The 22,591-nt window shown below is 48.1% G+C and overlaps 1 protein-coding gene across 6 annotated transcripts in view; it reads right to left on the bottom strand.

Moving 5' to 3' along the window:
- mwh (multiple wing hairs) overlaps nucleotides 1-22,591 on the bottom strand; it is a 349,065-nt gene that overhangs the window by 34,158 nt on the left and 292,316 nt on the right. For all 6 annotated transcript variants that reach the window (XM_070523973.1, XM_070523975.1, XM_070523974.1 and 3 more), the window contains one exon: nucleotides 5,828-6,087. In XM_070523973.1, the coding sequence (XP_070380074.1) occupies nucleotides 5,828-6,087 (260 nt within the window). The remainder of the gene's footprint in view (nucleotides 1-5,827; nucleotides 6,088-22,591) is intronic.

Here is a 22,591-nt window from a genome sequence, read left to right as displayed (position 1 = left end):
GGGTGCCTCTCAGCCAAAGGCACGCAGAGCACGCATTTGCGTTTGCGATCTCTGAGGCCACGCGAACGTCACCGCTAAGGAGCGACTTCTGCGTTTGCGTCCGGAAGCACCGCTGCTTTCGCATCTAAAGCCCACACGCGTAACAGGCACGTGTTCTGCGCGCACCCATAGCGTTGGAAATTTCTCGTGCGACTTTCCCGAAGTCCTTCGGAAAACTATACTCAATTACTTGCTTCGAAAAGACACGGAGGCGAGGAAATAGGCAATGACGAAGTGACACTTCCTCCTACGGTAACTGTTGACGGAACCGACCCAAGTTTTCCGAGCGTCTTTGCCAAGGAGGACGGTGCGAATGCGTCTACAACGACTCGAGTTTGAACTGTGAGCCGATGAGCTTCGACGCACCTGAGCTACTCGTCGATGATCATCTCCTAATGGACGAAGAGCTTTGCAGACAACCGGTATATTACATTTCTCGGCATTCCGCCTACGTTTTCCCTCGCTTCGGCGAACTAACTGTGTAGGGAGAGAGAAAATAATAATAATAGTAATACTGTGACGCGCACATGTCGAGTGTAGCGAGCACAGTACGTTTCCTTCACTCTGGGAACCGTACAGGAGGAAGTCGGTCGTCCTCTCGCAACCGGAAACAGCGCTTCTTCAATTAGCGCAGAGCACGGAATGAAAATAAACGAACAAAACAAAAAAAGGAAACAAAAGAAATACACCGACACCCGAGAACACTGTCGCACGAGGACCGACGACAACAACGCGCGCGACTGCCACTGCTCAACTCCGCGACGCACGTGAGAACGTAAAACAGGAAGCTTACGCTAGGTGGCGCCACGAGAAGGAGAGGGCCGGAGGAGACAATGAGTTTGCCATTAGGCCCAACCGCACGACGGCAGTGAGCTTCTAGGGGTTGACAAATGGTGGGACGTATACGTACATGCTTTGGAAAACGCAATGCCAACGCCGATGCGAGTGTCGTGTAGGGGGAGAGGGGGTCGGGGTGGAAAGGGAAGAGGACAACAGAGCCTGTCTGCGTAATGTGATTTATAAACCCATTCAACAAAATTTCCCGCGCTTTCTTCGTGCAAGCGCACAGGTGAACGTCCGTTTTGAGGGCGCCGTTGATAGACGAGTAGTACATCTGTTTCTCGTTCCACTTATGATTGCTGTGAAGATAAACACTGTGTTTACAGTTAGCTATATACGTCAGGGTTCCTCATTGAAGGAGTGCTTATTCTTTGCCAAGTCTGCTTTAGGAAAGCGGAGCGCTTACGTCTGAATATTTTGTCATTGTGGGTATATAGCTTAAAGAAACACTTAAATAGGAAAAAGACAAGTGACAGAATTAGAGAAAGATTAAGTTAAAAGGAGACCAACGAGGAACGCGACATCAATTTTGACTGATAAGCCATTGTTTAAACAATCAATTTATTTCGTAGATTTCACGATTCCATGTTGAATATTAAAATATAAATAAATATGGCTGTTTCATTTCCTCAATTCCACGCCGAAACCTCGGCGTCCGTACGTCAGCGTGACGTCACGAATTTCAAATATCCCCTTCTCGAAACGTTGGCTCCTGCTTTCACCTTGTTCTCGTTTTGCTCATCGTCTCGAATTTCTATCTCCCGCCTTGCGCGTGTTTTCCAAAGTGACTTCTCGTATGTCAGTCATCGTGATTGGGTAAAATGTCACGAAATTCGATGCGTTCCGTCTTTGGGTATTTGAGAATACAATGTAGTTTCATTTATACCAATCAAAAAAAAATTAACTGCGCTCGTGCAGACACCCTCAGAACCCATCAGGTCACTGCGACCTGGCGCGAGAACTTCAATGCGGTGGCTCCAACCGGCACTTCTGGCTTACCAAGAACCCTCTCGCCGTCAGAGAGGTTTTCTTGGTATTGCAGAAGCGTGATTTACTAATACAGCCCAATCCTTTTCTTTCTTTCTCTTTAACGTGTGCAGATACGCCACACATCCGAAATTGCCATCGGCGTGGTCCTTCCCGCAAGCTCAGGCTCGGAGAGCCACGGATACAGGACGTAAGAACGAGAGGCCGCGGAGGCAACGTCGCGAGCTCTGCACATGTTTTCACAGATATCGAAGCGTGAACTCGACGGTAGTTCATTATTTTCCATTAAAGGAACGATTGCAGCAATTCCTAAGTTGGTGGTGGTGGTGGTGGTGAAATGTAGCAACAGGCGGGTTTAGCCTGGCGAACAAGGCCGGCAATTGCTCCGCCCGAGCGTCTCGCACAATACCGCTGAAGGGTTTCACCATATGTCCATCAGACCGGTCTCCCTTAAAAAGTCGATGAGGAGACGTGAAGTTTCTTTGCGGGCTATAACTGATCCCTCGGGAAATATAAGGTCTTGCAGGCGTATCAAAGATTCGACTGTGGCACGCTTTAGAAGTTATTTCTTCGTAAAACAAACCGGTTCAACGACGTGGAAACACTACGGAATCCGCGGTGTCAAACTGAGGAGCGCAGTGGCCACATAACGGTGATGTGTTGTGTGCGTGTGTTTGTGTGTGTGTCTATGTATAAGTACAATTGGTGTACCTCTCGCCAGACTAGTACGCGACGAATATAAAAAAAAAAACCTCCATAATCAGCAAAACGCATGTCATGTCCTACTTCTCCTAAAACGTGCTCTATCCCTTCGGCGACTACAAGAAAGGCGTAAATTAATAAAATAAGGCGGAAAGCCTTAATTCCGCCAGGAAAGTTTCGCATCCTCGAATTCCTACAGAGCTTCAAGCTTCTCGCAACTCTCAAAGAGGAAAGCCGCGAACGCGTATACGCGCGCAAATGCTGCAAAACGGGACTCGCACTGCTTCGCACGCAATCCATCTCAAGTCTTTCCCCCCACTTCAACTATTCCACAACTATTTCCCCCCAAACGTGATACGGTTTCGGTTCACCGTATCACGTAATTGCTCCCACACACGAACCCCCCGATAGACATCGATCCCGGCCCTATAGCGGTATTTCTCATTTCCGCGCGTTCTCTGCCGATGGCCCGGGTGTGTACGTACGAAGATGACCCAAATGCCTCGCCTTTTTCCATTCTTGCGCGCGCATATCCGCGCGCCAGCCCCCAGAGCTGCGGGCTCCACATCTCAGTTTCCCACGCGAGTGCAGAGAAAGCGGAAACAGAGCCCCAAGCGCGCGCCAGCGCAAGCGCTGAATGAACGAGCCGGAAGAGAGGAAGCAGGATGCAGCAGGCACCGTCGGCCGTAGCAACCGCCTCGAGCGTCACCACGCGGCCGGTGCCTCGGCGAGGAAGGAATTAAGGCAAGACCGCCACGCCGCACTGTGCGCGGATATGCGGCGGGTATACGAGCCGTCGCCGACGTCGTCTCGTAGTTCGTCTTATAACAGTGGCATTCAGGAAAAGAAAGCCGAAGAGACCTGCGATTATAGAGAATGGGTGCAAAGCGGGAGGGAACGGAGGGTGCACAGGTTTGGACTACCGCATTTACTCGCGTAATACTCGCACCTTGTTTATTATGTATTTCTTTTTGGAATGCGAGGGTGCGGCTCTTCTACACGAGTCGGGCGCATACGATTACCTGCCAATGCCACTAATAGTCGACGTCGAGAACGATGCGGATGCTAATGCGAACGACCGTCCAGACACTGCGCGCGCGTTTATTTCAAGATTCAGAACTACCGATCAAGCTTGCGCCTCATTCCCCGTCGCTATCGACATCGCTGTCGTCGTAACCGGAGCATTCTGCATCAGCGACTCATTTGCACCGATAATCGTTCTAGGTCCTATAAATACTGTTAGATATGCCAGCAACCTTTAAAACATCTAACGAATGATCAACTTATGCCGAATGCACAATACGAACGATATCCCACTTTTGAAGTAGGAAGTGTGGTGTATGTGTGTGTGGGGGGGGATGTGTCTATACGTGCATAAATACGGTATACGTGCTGCAAACGCAGCGAGAACTTCGCGCACGGGTACAGACGAAGTCAAGCGGAGCATTAACCGCTGGCTGTGATTTATATACTTCGCGCAAAAGCCAACCCCGGAGCTCGGAGGAAACGCGAAAGCCCGTCGATTCTGGATTGGGAGACGGCAGGCACCATCCGTCGGGCCAGTTCTCGTTCTGTCAGCGCATTTCCTTTCCTTGTCTGTTTTCTTTCCTTTCGCAGTGTGGGAAGGAAAGTTGCGTCTGTGATCGCAATGCCTCCGTTACGGCGGTGTTGTCGTCAAGCGAGCGTTGCGGAAAGATTGCGGGTTATGTACTCGGAGGAGTGGTCTCAGCCAACCTGGACTCTGGCGATATAGAATCTGTCTCGCTAAAACGGCGGCGACGCCAGAAAAAAAAATCACCTTTACGTGATAATACGGGGGGAGTTGTCGAGTGTATATAACAACCACCATATTTATGATCATCGTTTTCCGTTGGAAGATGTCCGGAAAAAAAGGTCCACCCATGATCTGACCTCAAAGGCCCCATCTGAGAGAAATAGAAAAACGAAAGCTGTAGAAGCTACAGCGATAGCTTGAAACAGGAGATACATTTTCTTTTTGCGCCGCCAGTTGCGAGTATGCATGAACTTCCTGCATATTGCTACCGTGTTTAACCGGCCAGAAAAATTTGCGAGAAAATGAAGTTGTCTCCACCCAGGACCCGACCACGTATCCTCTATGTGACAGCGATAGCTGCAGCGAAAACCGCTGAGCGTACAGCGATAGTTGAACGCAGGAGATTATTTTTTGTTGCGTCTACCGCGGGTATCAGTGTCACTTCTCACATTACCCTTTCTCCATGTCCCCCTTGAAGAACGAATCCCGATCAAAGAGAACGTGTCCGCTCAGAATTCGATACTGGCCCGACATGTTACAGAGATAGGTTGAAAACACGATGTAAGCTTCCTGGCGTTTGTGACGGACATAAACATCGTGTCTATGATCGTCACGTGTTCCCGTTATGTGTGACGAGAAAGCTGTATGTATTTATTCCCACAGACATATAGCAGAAAGGCTGTATTACAACCAGTTTCGAGGATTCAGTCATTGAATATCATTACCAAATTGATGTTGCAGGTGACACGAACACTTCACTTTTTTCGGCGGTGCTGATAAGCCCTAACTGGAGCATTAGCGTAACAGTTCGCAGACTTTACCGATGTATACTTTTCGTATATACAATGTAGCGTTGCTAAGAACTGTACTTCGGCTAAATAAGAATGACCTCAATACAGATCCGCTTCAGTTCCAAAATTGAGACATGTACCCTATAGTGGATCATGACAAAGCTAAGTAGGCCTCACTTTGGTAATTTACTCACACCAATTTTGTGTTGACCGCAGCAAGGGCATTTAGTGAAACGTTACTAATTCGCTAACATCCATCTTGTATGAATTGCTACAAAGTCAATGAATCCACTTCGTTGGTGCTTTGGTTGCATCTACCATTACTACAAGCTGTCCTACAAGTATTGTCCGCCTCTTAAGTAAGCCAACTAATTGCAAGAAACAAATGCGATATTTGCCACAGATGATGCTGGAGTCAGTCCACACTAAAAAGGACATCTGTTTATGTACAGTGAAAACACGGGGAAGGCGGAAGATAGAAATTCAAGAGGATGAGCAAAACGAGAACGAGGTGACAGACGGAGCCAACGTTTCCACGAGTGGACTTGTCTCTTGATATGGCGCCTTGAAAAAGACAAGCCGACTTGCCTCTTGATAGGTCGCCTTCAAAAAGACAAGCCCACTTGCCGAAACGTTGGCCCCAGCGTTCACGTTGTTCTCGTTTTGCCCATCACCCATTTATGTAGCAACTTACCTGCTATAGGAAGAGCGTAGGTCCTCCTTGAGCCGACGCATGAGCTCCGTGAAGTTTGTCAGCTCGACCATGGCATCCTCCGGGCTGAGCGCCGGTTGGTCGCCGCCGGATGACGTCAGCGAGCGACAGTTGCCGCCGGCATTTTGGTTGTTATGGTGGTTGTGGTGGTGGTGCTGGTGCTGGTTGTTCTCGCGCTGCGTCTGCCGCTTCACGTAGAACACATAATCCGTGGCGGTCAGGTACGGAGGCCTCGGGCTGGCCTGCGTGCCACAGAGGTGCGAAGCGGCATGTGTTTATATAAATAGGCATTTGTGCGCGTAATCAATCAGGTACTCTATCGCGTTGCTTGAAACTCGCGATAATTCATACACTTCAAGCGCGGTTCAGTCTAGCTGTATTTCAATGTTGCAAGCCTTGTTGACAAAGTAAACAGTACTAACACACGAAATGTAGCCGACTACGTAAACCTTGACCTTAGGCAAGCGCTCAACGTGTATTGTTCGCCTAAATTAGGAAGACTGTTCACACAGAATTGTATCTGGCAGGCCACCGGAACCAAGATATAGCTAAGACTGAGACGCACCAAAATTATCGGTAGGAAATTTCTGTCTACCTGTTGTAATAATCTTTCTGATCTCTGCGGCTACCAGCAGACCTCTAAAAAATAAATTTTTGGGTTTTGCATGCTAGAACCACGATATGATTACGAGGCACGTCGTAGCCCCCTGGAGTTCTCCAATGTCCACCCATCGCACTAGTGCACTCTTTTAACATGTGTTCTTAATCAGTGAGAGTTTTATCAAATCTTCTACCTTTGTGCATTTGCAGAGTTAGGTGATTAGATGGTTAACTATTTACTTTTTACTCGTGAAAGACGAGCACACAGATGATGTGGAAGCAGTCGTTTTAAATATCCCATTCCGCCAAAAACTGTTGCGTGCATTTTACATTACTCATAAACACGTGGAGATTTAATAGACGCGATTCAGGAAGACCATTACAGTGCCGTGAGAGAGTGCTTGAAGCGCGGGCTTCCGAACAGACATGCTCCTTGCTTGAAATTTACGCCTTCTAAATAAAGTTAGTTTGTTGGCAGATTTTGTGACATATCAACAGGCATTACATTCTTAAACAGTTTGGTATCTCGGATTTATTTCGGATGTCGAGCTAACATAGGGTTAATTAAGATGTTTGCACGGGTAGTGACTCGGAACTAATATTTCACATGGCGAGGAAGTTAAGCTTGGTTACCCTGCAAGCGTTTAGATGAGGCACAAAGTTTCCCGCGCATTGTGTCAGTTATGAATGCAGTAAAGATTTTCGGTAAAGGAGGCTGAGCTTAAACATACTGTTACATATGGTGTCCCAGCTAACGTTAGCCAAGGCGCTATAAGAAAAATTAAGAGAAAGAAAAACGCTGTGCAAAGTACGGTTATAAGACTGGCGGTGCTCAGTCTTCAAACCTGTGGCGAACAGACAGCGTCAGTCTTATAGTTGTATCTCGAACCCTGTTTTCTCAATTTTTCCTTTAACAGCTTCGGTAACGTTAGCTGGAATATGCGGCAATATTATAGAAGAGTGCTTATAGCCATTTCCAGTCCGATGTTTTATAAGGAGGATAAAAGCAGCATCTATGTTTTCTTAAAGGCTTCACCGTCTATGAAATCTGAGAGACAGGTACTGACATACCCACCTCATCACTCGTCTGTTGTCTCCTACTGAGATGTTATGTATCAAGCATTCCCACTCATATCAGCGTGACGACAGAGCTCATTTCATCATAAAAACAAAATGTAACGTTTTCCTGCCCATGGGGCACCCCCTTGGTGCTCGGAGCGCCAACTACGCCCCATGGTCATCGCCTCCGAGATCGGACGACGCTTCCGACACCGCCTGTCGCCCGATCTCGGACGCCCTGCTCAAACCGAGTCTCTCCTCACGTAAAGCGGCGTGCTTTGATCGACGATCAGCCCGGCCATGGCAGCGGCACTCAGTTTGAACAACCAGTGATACACAGTTTTCCGCGCGACAGCAGCGACGTTATGTCGTCGTCTCCATGTCGGAGTGATTCTATCGGGGGAGTAGTGACTGTAGTTAGCTTACACTCTCGTAACACCGTCCTACGCCCGCGGCCGTGAAGGGGGAGGAGATCCCATCACGCAGTCGCTTCGGCGGCGTGGGAGCGCGGCATGCAAATTGCGGGCAGAACCGGCGACACATTGAGCACCCCCCCTCTCATCAATGAGCGATACTGTATATTTCCTTATGGAGATTGTTTTGTTGCCATGCTTATTGCGGGAGTACACTATATATATATATATATATATATATATATATATATATATATATATATATATATATATATATATATATATATGAGCGCCTCTAATTGCTTGCGATTATGTGTGTGTGCGTGTGTGTGTGTGTGTGTGTGTGTGCGGGCATTCACAATCACAACCGTAGGCGGAGGAGACGTAGTTAGGTGTCCAAGAACAGGAAGGAAAGACCAATACAGGTCCTGCATAGGAGGCCGTTAACTTTTTCTTGAGACTGCATATACGGAGAACCGTTATCCAGAGCGTCGCCACCGCGTATGCGCCGGCCCGTACAAGGGCGTGCGTGGTTAATTACACCGAGGTGCGGCTGGTTGCTGAATCTAATTTGGGAGCGCAGGAGTGAGGAAGAGGGGGGGGGGGGGGGCGAAAGGCGAATGCAGATGTAAAGAAGTGCAATTAAGAGAGCGAGTTTCGGGGCGTTAGGATGTGGGACCGGTATGCACGCGGCAAATGCATGAAGACGGCGGTCGTTCTCCGACCGTCGCTGGGTATCACCAAAACTGTTTGCGTGTTGCCACCAGAGGCATTCTTCGCTTAAGAGGAAGCTTTAGCTCTGGTGCTCCTATCTAAATACATGTAAAAGGAGAATTCGTTTTTCTCGGCAACCACTGCACTAAATTTGACTAGGTTTGCTGCATTTGAAAGAAAAACTTAAAATCTAGTGACTGTTGGTTTCGAATTTTTGAGTTAGGCCGTCAATATTTTATAAAAAATTGACAAAAATTGCAAATTTTCAGAAAACGAAACTATCAAGTTTACAACTCTGTAACTCAACAAGAAAAAATGATATCGCAATTCTGTGAATTGTATCTGATAGCACATCTAAAGCGGACAAAATTGATATGTTACACATGAACCTCAAAAAATGTAATAGTATGTAATTACAACTTTTGCAGAACCCTCGTAAACAATGTAACAAATTCACGTAAGATGTAACATGACATATAATATTTGTCCGCTTTGAATGATCTAATGGATGCTGTTTACAGAACCGCGATATCTGTTCTTGGTGCAGAGCTATTAGTTTGTAAACTTCATGCTTCTATTTTTTTCAAACTTCTGAATTTTTGAAAATCTTTCTAACAAAATTCAAGCCCTTAATCATAATTCTGCTTCCAACAGTCACTAGAATTTATCTTACTCTCTCAAATGCAACAAATTTCATCAAAATCGGTCCAGGGGTTATCTCAGAAAAACGTTTTTGCGTTTTTACATGTATTTGAATAGGCCGCGTCGGAGTTGGGCCCGAGCTAAAGCTTCCTCTTAATGTAACAGGATGGGAACTCGGGAGGTCTACACATCGTCACTAGAGCTCGCAGATGCTCAGTATACTATAGTATTGTATGAATAATGAAGACTTTGCGCAAGTAACCTGATCACGAGTATGTGGACCAATTGAAATCGCAGTACACAGACGTCTTAACGACTTTTTGTCTGTAGTCTCCATGTCGACTTCGTATAGTAAAAAGAGCAAGTCTGCAGTAAGGCGAAGTTGTCCGAAGCAAGCCCATGTGGCTTTAGAGGCCGCCCCTACGAAAATGGTCATTGCCTTTATGTTTCCTTTATGTTTCCTTCTTGTGCCCTATGTGACCTTTACGATTCCTTGTCCTTTGTGTGACCTCCGGGACGCCAACTTTGTGTGTACCACATGTTTACTCATCCTAACGTATACCTCGAGGAAGTGACCTTTATTATGCCTCTAGGATGTGTCCTTTATGTTGACGGCAGGATGTTAACTGGGTGTGTACTGTGTGCTACCTGAGTGTATACTTGAGTGCACATGTAGGTGACATAGAGTGCACATAACAACTGTCTGTACATATAATACAGGTAGATATATCTGTACTGTGTGACAGCCATTGATACACTCTGCAGAGTCATTGTAAGTACTAAATCTTGACTTATCCTGTCCTTTGCCCCAAGAAAACAACCCTTATTATAATTATTGTAGGATGTGCCCTTTGTGTTTACGGCGGGATGTTACGTAGGTGTACACTTCAGTGCACACGTAGGTAACATAGAGCATTAATCAATATATGGTGCATGCACTCTTTATATGTTACCTACATGTGCACTTCTTATCTAAATCTATCTACCTACGTGTGCCTTCTTATCTAAAGATCGACACGCAATCTTGCTATGACTGATGTCCACGTGGGAACACTCCAGAGTCCATTGTTACTCGAGCACTTGAAACACCTTCAAGTATAGTTTAGGCCGGCTACACACTCTCAGAGATCATGTGACGCTCACGGACTGAGGACACTCGCGATGTCCACGCGTATTTTGTTCAGATAGAAATGCAGACGTCACCTGGGGCACTTATTCGCAGCGACAACTCGCAACATGTTTCCTTCTTCAGTCCAGCTGTAAAACAAGCCTATACTACAGAGTTGGGGCACGGGAACACAAGCCGTGTTCTCCATTCCGCACGCGACATTCTCGTCGCCTCGGATGAGGCGCGCACACGCAATCGGGCTGAAATTACGCTCGAAATGACGTCCTACAGCGTTGACGGCCTCGGCGAACTCCAGACGACACTGTGTGCCAACTCTTACTACCACACTTCCCGCGTAGGCGGAAAAAACAACATCAGCTGCTGGACAGATGAAGAACCTCAGAAACGTCAATCGCAGTGCCCCATCGTCACGCCACATCTCCATCGACGACGAGACGTACGCGTATTACGAGTAACAAGTTGTCCTAACCAAGCGGCTCCTGTCGTGCGACAACTCGGCTACAAGCCCCCCCCCCCCCCCCCCCCCCGCCTTTTCTTTTTCTTAGACGTATACGCGAAAGCGACCCCTCCGCAGAGTGGCGGACGCTTCCAACACGGGCTACAGTGTACTACTATACTACACCCCACGCGAGGTCCTCATCGACGCTCTGGGGTACGTCCTGCTCCTCCTCCTTCTCAGTCCCCCGTGGGAACGGTGTCACTACGTGGTCTTCGCGAGAACAACCCGCCACAGGCGAGGAAGAAGAAGAAGAAGCGTCCACGCGTGCTGCATAAACACAGTAACGCCACACGCGCCCCCACGCTGAGTGTCCGAAGCCGTGCTCGGCTTACGCTTGCAGCGAGGGGGTGGAGATGGCCCCCTCGGCGTTGAAAAGAATAGCCGCGGGTGGGGGTACGGCGAACACCACGAATGAGCTAAACGTAAGAACAAGAAGAAGAAACAACGAACGGGGAAAGACAGATAAATGGCAACCAAAGATGGCCGGTGCTTACGAAGGCCAGAGGGAAGTGTATAGGAAACAGCGGGGCATAAAGCACACGGAGGTTGAATCCTCCGACAAGATATCGTATGGGAAGGGGATTGCCGGAGAAACATGAGGCGGGGAGGGGTGATGACGGTGCCTTGTTTTAGGCTTCAGGTCACGCAACCGATGCTAGATTGGTCCGCGTCTCAGTGTATAGGTCCCGGTTGACGCCTCGCGTCCCCTTCACGTGCGTGTATGTGCGTGCGTTTGCGTTTGCTTGTGTCTGCTAGAATAAGCGTGAGCAAAGTAAGGTGGTACTATGATCCACTCCGTAACTACACCGCAGCGCAACCAAGCGACGACAGAGGAAAGCGTCCAGGGCGACAGTTCTCGCGCTTGCTGGCGAAGGCGGTCACTTCATTGTTGTTATCGAGCCATAAGGTTGAAACGTAACGAGCCGAACGGCAACACAATTGAACAATTATCACAGCTGATTTCCATCCTTTTCTTTTTCATATTATGTACACGAAAGCTTAAAGCTAAATTTCGCTATTGTCGGCACTGCGACTTGACTTTTCTTTCACACGCAGTGAGTTTCGTTCAAGTAAGTTCCACACAGTAAACAAAACGAATCTCACGTAATTAGCGCACAATAAACACTCAACGCCAAAAGAAAAAAGATAGATAGATAGATAGATAGATAGATAGATAGATAGATAGATAGATAGATAGATAGATAGATAGATAGATAGATAGATAGATAGATAGATAGATAGATAGATAGATAGACAGACAGACAGACAGACAGACAGACAGACAGACAGACAGACAGACAGACAGACAGACAGACATATAGATAGATAGATAGATAGATAGATAGATAGATAGATAGATAGATAGATAGATAGATAGATAGATAGATAGATAGATAGATAGATAGATAGATAGATAGATAGAGCAGGAAAATACGCATCGCAAAATACACGCAAGCGGGAGAACGGGATTATATCGTGTTTCGCTTGGCTTCTCAAAACAGCCACTCGTGCCCGAACGATTGCGCTAAACTATAAGACATCACTTCTACGTTTATAATCGAGAATCGCCAGTCGTGGCGTTGCTATTCCAGTGATGGAGGGGGCTTGCAGCCCGGATTCACTGGAATTCACTGCGAAGCCTTAGTATCCGGTCCATTGTTCGTCCCTCCACGACCCTCAGATTGCGTGGGTGTGTCTCTGGCATAGCGGATATGCGGGGCGAGGGGGGCGAGGGGGGGGGGGGGGGCGGTTGAGCGCGTAAAGAGTAGAGGAGAAAGTCTCTGCCGCGGCGTGAAATGGTGAAAGTGAAGGAGGAATCGAGCTAAACAAAGAAACGGACAAAGAATGCTTAAACCCGGACGTACGCTTTTCCTTGCTCGCTTCTACGGCGTTGCATACCTTTAAGGGAAAGTCGAGGAAACAGCCCATTCTGAGAAACACCGCTGGACAGTCGAGGGTCGACAGAAAGGAATGCTTTACGGAAGCACACGCGCCGCGAATAGGGTTCGGTCGGTACCGTATAAAACGCGCATCGCAAGTTAGTGGAACAGTGGGGCTAATCTAGACCACATATGGAGGTTAGAACACGTTGGGTGCGCAGAACGGCTCTTTTGGAAATTCGGAAATGGTTGCGCCTAACAGAGGTCACACGACCAAGGGACCTGGAGGAACGCCGTAAGAACAATCACCGCTGGTCTCTGAAAAACGTTTAGAGAACTACAATTTCGGAGATACGAAACGGCCTCGTTTTCAAATTCCTTGCTTGTGTCCTGGCTTGTTATTACTGTTATTATTGATCGCCTAATTTCAAAATGTCCCCGACCAAGATGGCGAGGTAAGGCACGAAACGTCTTTTCGACTCGACGCGGTCGTTCGCCGTGCCACCTAGCGAACGAGGCGCGACTTAGAAGCGCCGGCACGAAATTAAGCAGACAGGCATCCTTCCTTTCCCCTGATTCCTTGTCCCGATCATAGGCCATGGGCCATCCTTTCTAATAAATGTTTCAATCAATCAATCAATCAATCAATCAATCAATCAATCAATCAATCAATCAATCAATCAATCAATCAATCAATCAATCAATCAATCAATCTGCCTACGCGAGATCTCCGAAACGGAGCAACGCGCCGTGTCCCAGGGTGCAGAGGCAAAGCCGCGGCTAAGGCATGCACGCCGATTCGCGCGGCGCTGAACGAGCTGCAGGACTAACTTCACCGCAGAACACTCGTCGCGCCTTGTGGAGAACACCTGTTCGAGTCCTCGTCGGGAGGAGATTATAATCGGATACAACTCAAGTCTGCAGTGATGCCTCGCCCACGCCCTCATAACCACCAGCCACTGTTCCTCCGCGAGGCTGCAGATAGTTCGTACTTCAAACTTTCCTTGCTACGTAAAAAAATTCGGTAACCAGAAAAATTAAATTATATACACCTAATTTTGTACGCTTTCACTCGTCTATTATAGCGGAACGGTGAAAGCCTAATTCTTTATTGAATTGAAAAAAAAGAAAAATAGCTTCGCTGCAACTCATTGTTAAGTTTCACTTCCGTTGCCAGTGGAGTTTCACGAGAAAAACAGGCTCAGCAGTGAAGTGAACTGCACCGTGATCTTTTGAAGGGTGAAAAACTCCATACACTTCGTCCATGTCTGTTGCACACCACATCGCTTCCGCCGATGAAAACAATCAAGAACAGCAGACGCTCCGGAGGTATCAAGTACGACACCATATTGAAAAGGTCGCATGACGACGATTTTGTTTGCTTCTGTGATTGGCTGGCGCACTAACCCAATCCCACTCCTTGGCTGCCAACTGCTGTTTTTTTTAAAGTTCTGTCCTACTATAGGTTCAGTGCGCGTCCAATATCGAGCAAGCAGCCGCGTCCACACGCTTTAAAAAAATAAAAAGAAGAAAAAGCTGCGAGTCCGATATCGAGCGAGCAGCCACGTCCCCAGGTTTAAGAAGAAGGGGGGAAAATTAGGCAACGTGGCATAAACATTCATTTTCTGTAAATTGGGGACACACAGAGATACAGGGGAGTAGGTGGCAAGGTGAGAGAACACGCTGCGTAATATAATACAAAATTAGGAGACGGAAATATAAAGTTGGTGTTAAGCGTACTTCTCTGAAGGTAGTCCACAGTGGTGGAGGAACGGAAGCCTCGGCGTGCAGCCACCGTTGAGACGAGGGGTTCGTGTGTACGCCCTCGGACTCTCATTTGACTCCCGATTGTTCTTATAGTTCTCTTTCATCGCCGTGTTTTCACTGTGTGTCAGTAGTTAAATTTAAACAGACCTACCAGCTGTTTCCGTAACCCAAATCCGCGTCCTTACCCTGCACCCATAGGAATGCATTTTCGTTCAGTGAACTTCCAAGTATAATTTAAACGTGAATATACACGACATTGCTGTCAAATCTTGAGCGGCGCAGCGGCCCCGTCAAGCTGCTAGCACGCCGCAGATTTTATGCGGCTGCTCGTTCGTTTTTTCATGCAGGAAAATAAACTTGACTTGACTTACCCTAACAACTGCGTTCTTTGACAGTGTTCATAGAACCCAATCTTCTCCCCAAAGGGGAAGTTGCTGCCGTGACGAAAACAAGTGCATCCGTCGAAATATTGGCTCCAGGCTGAATGTCCCCTTATTCGACGATTTAAACTACCTATCTTTTTGTGAACCTTTGTCTTGCTTGGATGTCTTCCTCTTGCCATATTTATTTTAGAAGGGGGGAAGGAGAGGGAGGGGATAGAGAGGGGAGGCGCTCACTTTTTTTTTCTTCTTCTGAAAAACTAGCCACTCTCCGATGCACGTGCAAACGTCCCCGGGATCGCAAACTGTAATCCGATCTACGCAAACTGATCAAACACCCCTATGACGCCGTATTTCCTTTGGAAATAGCCAGCCGCAATAGAATCGAGCTCTTTTGTCGCTTTTCAGAGCGCGGACAAAGGATCCCTTGCTTTAGCCGTCATCGGTAGACACACACACATCGAACCGAAAGCGAGGTCCTTGCTTCCTTCAACCGCTCTACAGCTCACCTTTCCCCGTCCACTGTTGGCCGGCAGTATAGATAGCAACTTTCACACGAACACGAGGCGAGAGTGTCCTTCCAACCTCGTGGCCGTGAAAAAAAACAATGCCCGCATTTCTTTTCTTCGGGGAGCGAGTGCCCCGCACGGCTCAACGAGGCGCTGCCGTGAATTCGAGAACACGGAGACGGCATATACGTGCGCGCTTAAAGAGGGCGCGAGTCCAGCGAGTGAAAAAAGCCCGCGCTTTCGAAGTGAAGAAGCTCCCTGCGCGACGAACAAGAGGACGAGGTGAAAGTGAGATTCGATTCCTTTTGTTCGGCGTTCTACGGTTCTTCTTGTACGAACCGTCGGCCCTGTCAGTTACACACACTCTTTTTCTCGGCGCCCTCGCTTTATGAGTTTCCTCAACAGCGATGCCTGCGGCTGCTTTGGTTGCAAGGAAACCGTAGAACGCCTTCCATGTCGCGGTCCCCTTCTCTGCAGACAAGAGTTTGGCATTTCTGCGGCCTCCTTAATTAGATACATAGATCGAATAACTATGTGACAGCAACATCTCGCCGTTGCCTCGAACGTACAAGTTCTAAAGAGGCACGAGACTTCTGTGCTATAGATTTGATGTCATTTGAACAGTACGAATGCGACAAGGCACTGAACCCTTGTCAGATTTGGAAACTCTAGCGACTGAAGTCACGGTCAGTTTCAATTGCATTAAACCGAATCAAGTCAATCAACCAATAAATGTATTACTCAATCCGGTTCGTCTGCAACTTGCATAAATTCAGGTGTCTTTTTTTTTTCCTAATATAAGCACTATCTCCCCGTTTCCTGTTCTCCATCGTGGGCCGGCTCTCAACCGGGTTTTGACCTAGACAACACCCATGCATTGGCTTTGTGCCCATCTCATAGACTGCCTTTTTCAACAGTATCATGTCACCATTTCTGGGCCGACAATCGTTGTAGGCCCAGAAAGTGGTTATTGCGATCTAGCGATTGTCTTGAGACAATCGCAAGACTTACTTACTTGTACTACTGTGCCGACATCCATCGTCTTACTTTAAATTTTTTTTTCCGTAGAGCTCGTAGTACAGCTATACTATAGATCGACTAAGTTTGCACTTCATGGACGCCATCTTTTGCAGCGTCGCATTTTTCAGATGAAGCTAGTTTACTAGCGTAGTAGTTCTGCGGAAACCCGCAAGGTGGAAGGTGGAAGTAATTAATAAAGGGAAAATTAATAGTTAATGAATTATGTATAAAGAAATAAAGGGAAAGGGTTCGAGTCCCGGACCAGGACAAATTTTTCTTCAACTCTGAGGCTTTTCTTTCGAGGAACCCGTATGGGTTTTCTTTGTAGCAATTGCTACGAGCGGGTGGATGTCTGATTTTCCCTTTATTATGTTAGTTTACTACATCACGTCACCCAATGCTTACTGACGAAGCGAACGTGCTGCCCTTACTGAATACGATCGTTTTTACTCCCTGATGCTTCCCGACCAGGTGAATTCACTCCATCAACTTCGAAAAGAGAATCAATGACGAGACGGGCGCTTAATCCCGCAAAAGGAGTCACTGGAGCTCGCTTATTTTTCTCTCTCTCTCTCTTAAAGGCCTGACACGTGTTCACTGACTCATGTGAAATGAGAGCTTTACTCAGCACTTACTCCCTTACTCAGCACTTACAGCACTTACACCTGCAAAAAGGGAGTCATCGGAGCTCCCTTTTTTGTTAACGTGCTGACCCGGGTACATTAGCTTGAGTCGTTTTACAGCACTTACTCCCGCAAAAAGGGAGTCATCGGGAGCTCCCTTCTTTGTCAAAGTGCTGACCCGGGTTCATTGGCTTGAGTCGTTTGCCCTCACCACTGCGGAATCAGTCGCCACGGTCTCCTCACTATTTCCCAATGAAATTTGTTTTCTTTGTGTTAGCTCTCGTCCGTCTTCAAGGCGTGCAAGAGGCACGTATACTCTGCCGCTGATACTGGAGTGCTCTAACCTACATATAGTACGTGTACTGTGATAAGTATTTCTGGCAACGGTTAGTTGCCGTCGTAAATAGGGCCAACGCTTCTATCCGTGGGAACACTTTGGTGGCACTAATTCTTGAACCGCCCTTCACTTTTCTGGGAAGACGAAACGAGCACAGCGCGTAATGTAGAATTGGAGACGCTGTGACCGGATTTCCTTTGCACGGCAAGAAGTCTAAGGCCGTAAAGAAATACATACGGTCTTTCAAAGACTACCTTTGAAGGAAAGCACAGTTTTCCATTCCGGACAGCGAGTTAGTTCAGTTGTTTAAAGTGCATGCTTTCTTGGACGTTTGTGCGTGTTCTTGCACTTTCGTCTACGCCCTTCCCGGGCCTTCTGTGCATTTCCATTGTGCAAAACTTTGCGTGCGTTATGCGTTGACATTGTAGTCAGCTTTTTTTTTAATGCTTTCTGTGGTCTTTATTTCTTCCTTTGCCATGCGGCGAGTAGTAGAACTTCTATACAAAGGGAACAGTCCGCAATCTCCGATATTGCTGCAGCATCTAACTCGACAGTTTGAGCAAAAGCTACGGAGGCTTCTTTGCAGTCACTTTCTTTAGCACCTTAAAGCAATACCACACACGCGAATATGCGAGAACGAGATGACGAGAAAGGAAGCACGAATCTTTTAGGATAACCCAGCGACGAGAGAAGATCACGGCAAAAAATAAAAGTGTGAGGGTATTGTTGTTGCCTATTTTTTTCTCTCTGTGCTCGTTTTCTGTCGTCTGCTTGCATTCCCTGTTCCTTGTTGTTAACTCGTTTTGAGTCGTCTGCAGCACTACTGCAATCTTTTGTTTGTCAAGGATGAACGGGCAAATTAAGCCTGAACGTCGCGCGGTCTTCTCACAACGAACCCTACGATTGCACAGGGGGCTAACCAATGCATAGGCAACGAGGGACAATATTTGCCATTGAACGGACACAGTGCCGACGTCGTTTTACATGAACCCAACATTGGAATGCACTGTTTTCTTTGCGCGTGTGTGCTTCGCACTACACGGGCCTCGCTTTAAGCATTACATGGGCTTGCATCTTCATTTATGTTCAGACGTTGGTAACTCAATAAAAACATTGTTCCGATTCTCCATTCGAAACAGAGCTTGACAAAAAGTCACGTTGCCGGCGCCTCTCACTTTTGCTGTGAAGATAAGCAGCAACACAACAAAGTCAATTTGCGTTTTAACGTTATGACTGATGGGTCCATTTAAAGCAACCAAAACAAGAACTACGAAAAAAAAAGACAAGAAAAAAGCTGTCACTTCTAAACGCGCCGGACAAGTGTTGCGGTGCCTCGCAGTCACCGAGAGAAGCTCGGGGTTCCTTGCTCTCTTTCTCTCCTTGTGTCATGCTTACAGGTGAACGACACTGCCTCCGTGTGATGTTCACTAAAGAGGAGGTAACACCGCCGAGTTAGCGTAGCTTATGCTTCCTGAGGATTACGTTCAATTTGACGTCAGTTACGATTTCGGATTCTAAGCAGTGTATACACCAGGGTTCAGGAAAGTCCGAAGAGAATAGAACAGCATGGTGTCTTCTAGGGGGGTCGTCCACTTCGAGGACCTGCATGCAGACGTAACAGTGGGAGACCAGGAACGCGCTTTACCGTGCTCGCAAAATCCGCTTACGGCTACGACGGCGCGCGTTCAGTTTCTTAACGTGCAAAAGCCGGCTGACAGAGTGAAGGAGAAGGAAATGGGGGGGGGTGAGAACGGGGAAGGGGACATAGGAACGCAGACACGATCGACGAACTTTGATTCCTTAAACCGTGATTCCTATCTAAGCTGTGACAGCCGGACAAAAGTCGGTGCCTCGCGGTTCTACGAACGACCTGTTGCTAAGCTCCTTCTTCCTCTTCGATTCGACTCGGGGCCAGCCATCACTTTCGTTTAAAGCCCCGCTGCGAGCTTTCCAGTTTTGTGTCTTCGCTTTGCTTACACGCTAAACGGAAATAGGGAGTTTTATTTTATAGATAAGTGCGTGCGTGCGTGCGTGCATGTGTGTGTGTGTGTGTGCGTGTGTGCGTGCGTGCGTGCGTGTGCGTGCGTGCGTGCGTGCGTGCGCAATCACATGCAGCGGACAGGACAACTCTATACTGCTTGAGCTGAATTACCTGAAGGGTCGGGCATTACTTGCATGAGACATCTAATCGCGCAATCTACTAATTCACAAAATTTCGCTATGTTTTCGAAGAATTACTTTAGGGTGCATATTGTAATTTACGCAATGGAGCCGGTGAGCTGGCAACGAATATTGTTATTGCTGCTGTTATTGATTCTGTAGATCACGATGACGATGATGATGAAGCTGTTGTCATCGTCGTCGTCGTATACTTGTAGTAGTAGTTGAAGTAGCGGTATGAGCTGTTGGGGGTTGCAGCAGTTATCGTGGTTGTTTTTGTTGTTGCCCGATTAAAATGGCACGCATACCCTCCATAAGGGAACATTCATGGTTCGCCTCATCACCAACCCCACACTTCGCTTCATTTCGCACACTTAGACGCGCGGGAAAAACTGTTAGCTCTTTCGAGAACAAAAAAAAAAAAAAAGACAAACACGCGGACGCATCACTGCGTCCACCGACGGCTGTGGCGAACACTACTTACTACACGTGAACGCGTACGCCCTCTCTCTCCCCCCCATCAACTACGAGCACTCCAAACAAAGAGCGCCAGGATGACGAGAAGAGGTGTACACGACAGCACCCGGACAGGTGTAGAACGAAACGAGCTTGCATGCACCCTCCTCGCCGCCAGAATAAAAAACCTTTTGTTTCAACGCTCGGTGGTGGGCGGATTATCAGCGTAGCCAGCTTGAGAGGGTAGCGTTACTTACCTCTTGTTTTGGTTCCCTCGCAACCGACCGACCAACCCACAGACCAACCAACCCCTATACTTTAAAAGAAACCATTCCAGCAAATCCAAATGCGGCAGCGTCCCCCCCCCCCCCCCTTTTACCGCCCACTCCGCTGTTGCTGCTTTTTCCCACGGTTTCACCCCGCACTTTGCAAAACAAGAGGTTGTGTACAGTCGCACGCGGGGGGTAGTGGGGGGGGGGGGGGGGTAGTCTCTTCTCGACTCAGCTGACCACTCGCGCGAGAGCTGACGCGAACGCCAAGTCGAAAACGACGGCCGCCAGCGACGCCTCTCGTCTAGAAAGCGGGATGATGCGTCGCCCCTGGTCCACTTTCGAACAGAAAGGAACAAAGCCAAACAAGCAACTGCAGAGGTGTAGAACACCGAATAAAAAAAGAAAGAAAAAACACGCGCAGGTACGAGCGTACGACGTGAGGCGACCGCAGAACGGGCGGAGAAGCTATTAAGTTGCCGCGTATACGTACCCGCTGGACAACGAAGGGAATAAGCAAGCGTTCGGCATTGCGGTTAGGCCAGAGGAGTAACCCTCCCGCCCTTCTCTCCAGATGCCAACGTAGGGAGTGGGGAGGCGACGAAGAAAATGTGGGCGAGGAGGGGGGGGGGGGGCATAGTCTACATACAAGGCATACACAACGCGCGGAGGAGGATCCGCTATATAGGCATACGTCTAGCCTACACCGCACTCTTGAGAGTCGGTCGTCGTCCGTTTCGGTCATCTTCGGCCGCGTGTGGTCCCTTCTGATGGGCGTCTGATGATGGCCAGGGGGGGGGGGGGGGAGGGGGGGGGACTGAACGCGAACCACTCCCTTGTATGTATGTATGCGTGTGCGGGGCGAAGAAACGTCGGAGTTGAACCCTGTTCTGACTCTGCCGAGACAAGAGCAAGGCGAACGCAAGAACGGCACACCTGGGAGTGGTCTTATTCTAGGTTGCGTCAGGAAATCTGCCACCTCACTCTCACCCCCCCCCCTCCGCCCCCTCTTGGCTCTCCTTTTCGTGTACTCTCGCGGCCGGCTATGGGTCACCGAAGATGAAGCCGCAGTGAGTGCTCGCGGTGGTAATGACGTGTACGTATACGTGAGTGTGTGCGTGCTCGCGTGTGGGACTCTGGAAGCGGCCATATACCGCTTGCGAATGCGTACCGCATGTACTCGCGTATTATAGTCGAAGCGAAAGAAAGGTATATCGCCGCAATTTCACGACAACGAATGAAAGCGCGTCGAGAAAGAGTCAGAATGGCAGTATTAAATGTGACATGTTCACATTTCCGCCCGCTACAACCATTACCGACGAAACATTAAATTTAACTGGAGAGACTACTACATGTGAGCGCGCAAAGGAATGTGTTATGGCAAAGCGATGCCGCGGGAGCGAAGCGCGAAAGCCTCTGGATGAGAACGTGGAAACGTTTCTAACGCCTTCTGTGTGTCCGTTCACTGCCCCCCCCCCCCCCCCTCCCGCCCCAGTTTCCAGTTTTAGTCGCTGGTCTGCTGGTGCTCAGCTAAAGCCAATGCTGGCGAAATGGTAAAACGTAGTAACTAATTAGGGCGCAGTATTATAGACATCGGTATGTGCAGAGCGTGCCATAACGTAGCGGTATCTACAGGTGGACTAGTTGGTACGGTAAGGTAAGGTATGGTAAAGTAAGGTAAGGTAAGTTAAGGTAAGGTAAAGTAAGGCAATGTGAGGCGCTGCACCGAAGTGTAGAGCGACTCAAACTTGAGCAAGTTAAGAGTGATTCACGTTACTGAAACGCAGGCGTGTAAACACAGATTCAGGTAGGAAACTGTATTTGTGTTTTTCTCTTTCCTTTCCACCAGCGACCATAGAGTGCATGCCTGTCTTCCAGTAACGCAGAACGAAGGACGTGCGCTACATCTGTGTGTAAAATTCCAGCGCGACACCTTCTCAACTGGACGCCTGTGACGGTCGTTTGAAATCGACGACCAGAGCCCTGCGCTGAACGCTTCTGCACGTGCTATAAAGTTGATGCCATTTTTATTATTTATTTACGGCGTCTACGATCTATAAAAACACGCTCCTTAAAACCTCAACAGATATCTTCAACAGACGGTCTACACGTTTCCTGAAGCGTCCCTTCGAAGCACTTTATTTATTAATTTTTTTTTCTTCCGTAGCAATCTCCTCAAATAACCCGCTCGCACTATACAAAACAACCCATGAGGTAGAGGAAAAGTTAGGACTATAACCTCCGGGTGCGCTCTTAGCACCTGACGCGATGAAACAGATGGATCGAGAT

This window comes from Dermacentor albipictus, chromosome 8 (assembly GCF_038994185.2).
Source record: "Dermacentor albipictus isolate Rhodes 1998 colony chromosome 8, USDA_Dalb.pri_finalv2, whole genome shotgun sequence".
Taxonomy (NCBI): Eukaryota; Metazoa; Arthropoda; class Arachnida; order Ixodida; family Ixodidae; genus Dermacentor; species Dermacentor albipictus.
The sequence above is the reverse complement of the archived record's forward strand: the minus strand, read 5'-3'. Positions and strand labels throughout refer to the sequence as shown.